The 2,315-nt window shown below is 45.4% G+C and overlaps 1 protein-coding gene across 1 annotated transcript in view; it reads left to right on the top strand.

Annotated features, from left to right (window-relative positions):
- The first annotated feature begins 770 nt into the window (after positions 1 to 770).
- The window catches only part of RGMA (repulsive guidance molecule family member a), a 55,887-nt gene continuing 54,342 nt past the window's right edge, over positions 771 to 2,315 (top strand). Inside the window, exon 1 of the mRNA XM_018562727.1 lies at positions 771 to 922. Coding sequence (XP_018418229.1) covers positions 909 to 922 — 14 coding nt within the window. The 5' untranslated portion in view covers positions 771 to 908. The remainder of the gene's footprint in view (positions 923 to 2,315) is intronic.

The raw sequence follows: 2,315 nt of genomic DNA, 5'->3' as shown, positions 1-2,315 counted from the left end.
AAGGGGGGCTCTCATGCAAAGGGGAGGCTCTAATGTAATGGGGGCCCTGATATGAAACAGGGACTTTGATATAAAGGGGGCTCCTGATGTGAAATGGGAGCTCTGATATAAAGGAAGGGCTCTGATATAAAGGAAGGGCTCTGATGTAAAGGAATGGCTCTGATGTAATGAGGGGCTCTGATGTAAAGGTGGTGCTCTGATGGAAAGGGGGGCTCTGATGCAAAGGGGGGCTCTAACGTAATGGGAGCACTGATATGAAACAGGGGACTTTGATGTAAAGGGGGGCTCCTGATGTGAAAGGGGAGCTCTGATATGAAAGGACAGGGCTCTGAAGTAAAAGGGGGCTCTGGTGTAAAAAATTGGTGCTCTGATGTGAAATATGACTTCTAATTTGGAGCAGGGCTTCAGTGTGAAGGAACCCCACTTTTTTCCGTGCGTCTTTGCATGTGGTCCCTTAAAACCCAACACATTTTACGCTGGGGTGCCTGGAGATTTTGAATTCTTTCCAAGGGCGCCATGACTAGAAACACCGCTCTATGCAGCCAACGGCGACCAGACACAAGTAAGCGGATGTGAACATCGATGTTATAAGTGTGAGATGATGACACACACACACACACTGTAACACTTCTAGAGATAGATCGGTGACGTCATTACACCGCTGGGTACACCGGTCCTCTATCAGTGTCCGCCCGCCGCGATCTGCAGAGTGTGGACTGAGCGCCGCACATCGATCAGCCGGTGTCGGTGGGCGGAGCTGTGGGCGGGGCCAGTAGCTGCTCTGTGTGTACCGCTCAGATAGTGCCTGTGTTCGCCGGGCTGCTGCAGCATGTAGGGGAGAGGAAGGTGCCCCCCGTATGAGCGCCGCACGTCCTATGGGAGGGTGACCCCACGGGTTGGGCAGGCTCATGAAGCCGACAAGGTGAGTGACACACTTATCGTCCTTCCCCGTCTTCCGTTCCGCACCTCTCCATGACAAAGAGACTTGTAACTTCCCCCTTCTATCTCCGGATCTAATAGTCAACTTCTACGGCTGACACCTCCGGGGACATCTGTCATCACTCGGGTGACACCTTCTAGGATAGAAGCACAGGTACAACCGGACTACAGATCGTGCATTGCACAGATCCTGGGGGGCTACTCATCCCCATATGGGAGTAGCACCATTACTGCGGGGGTACTCCCATGCTAGAAGTTCCGCTCAATGCCCCCCTCTGCTCTGTACGTACCCCGATCTCTTGCTGGAAGGGCTGATTTCATGGGGGGTTTCTTTTATCAACTCCAGCATTTCTACAAACTACCGTAGTTGCTATGTGATGGATAGACAGAGATATAATAATACAAAAATATTATGTTCTGGAGAATGAATGAGATGTACAATGTGTATCAGCATTGAATCTGTAATAATAGATCATCAGCAACTCTTCTGGTAACATCTGTTCAGAAGATGAATGATGAGGATAACAATACCAATATTGATGATGAGAATACTAATAATAATAATGATAACAATCATAAAGGTAATAATAATAATATTGTGGATGATCATCAAAATAATCATAATAGCAGCAGCTGGCATGCATTTAAACCAGACTAGAGTACAGTGCTAAGTGAAATCACATCTGCATTGAGCTCTGTGTTTTTCTCTGAAATCTAACACATACATGGACTAACTTTTCCCTGTTTTGATGTCTTTTTATGTGTAAACCATCGCAGTATATTAAGTAACAAGACAATATCTCTGATTATTGTTTCACATGGAAGCCTTCCTGTACTCAATTCCTTGGTCAGGTTTGGCTGACAGCTCAGCTGTTTATTGGGCAGTTCTGGGTGTTAAACAATAAAATGTCAATATTTTTACCATGTGATTGCGGGTACATGTTGTACTATGATTGGGATAGTACAATGCACGTGATCCCGCTTTTTAAAATATGTTTTCTGTATGATTCACAGCATATGTGACTATAGGCAACAGCACACAGGTGTCACTGGTTTGGAATTGTCTTTGTACGGCGCTGCTTTGTATTCCTCTCACCATCTGCATGGACCTCAGCGGTAGTTTCCCTGAGATTGCAAGTGTCATATCTCTGTGTCATTTTCCTGGCTGGGCTCTGCTATAGTTAACCAGCGCTTATGTTAACATGTGCTTTGTATGTCAAAAACACATCATACCGTGTACTGAGCATATGGTGGTGAGGATGTCCTCTATGTGATTATTTAGAACAGACTTCAAAAAGTGTAGCAATAATCAGACCCCTACATTGGGAAAGTGATATATATATGTGTGTGTATATGCATGTGTATATATATATATA

Source organism: Nanorana parkeri, unplaced genomic scaffold, assembly GCF_000935625.1.
Source record: "Nanorana parkeri isolate BGI_ZX_2015 unplaced genomic scaffold, ASM93562v1 scaffold594, whole genome shotgun sequence".
In the NCBI taxonomy this organism is placed as follows: Eukaryota; Metazoa; Chordata; class Amphibia; order Anura; family Dicroglossidae; genus Nanorana; species Nanorana parkeri.
The sequence above is the reverse complement of the archived record's forward strand: the minus strand, read 5'-3'. Positions and strand labels throughout refer to the sequence as shown.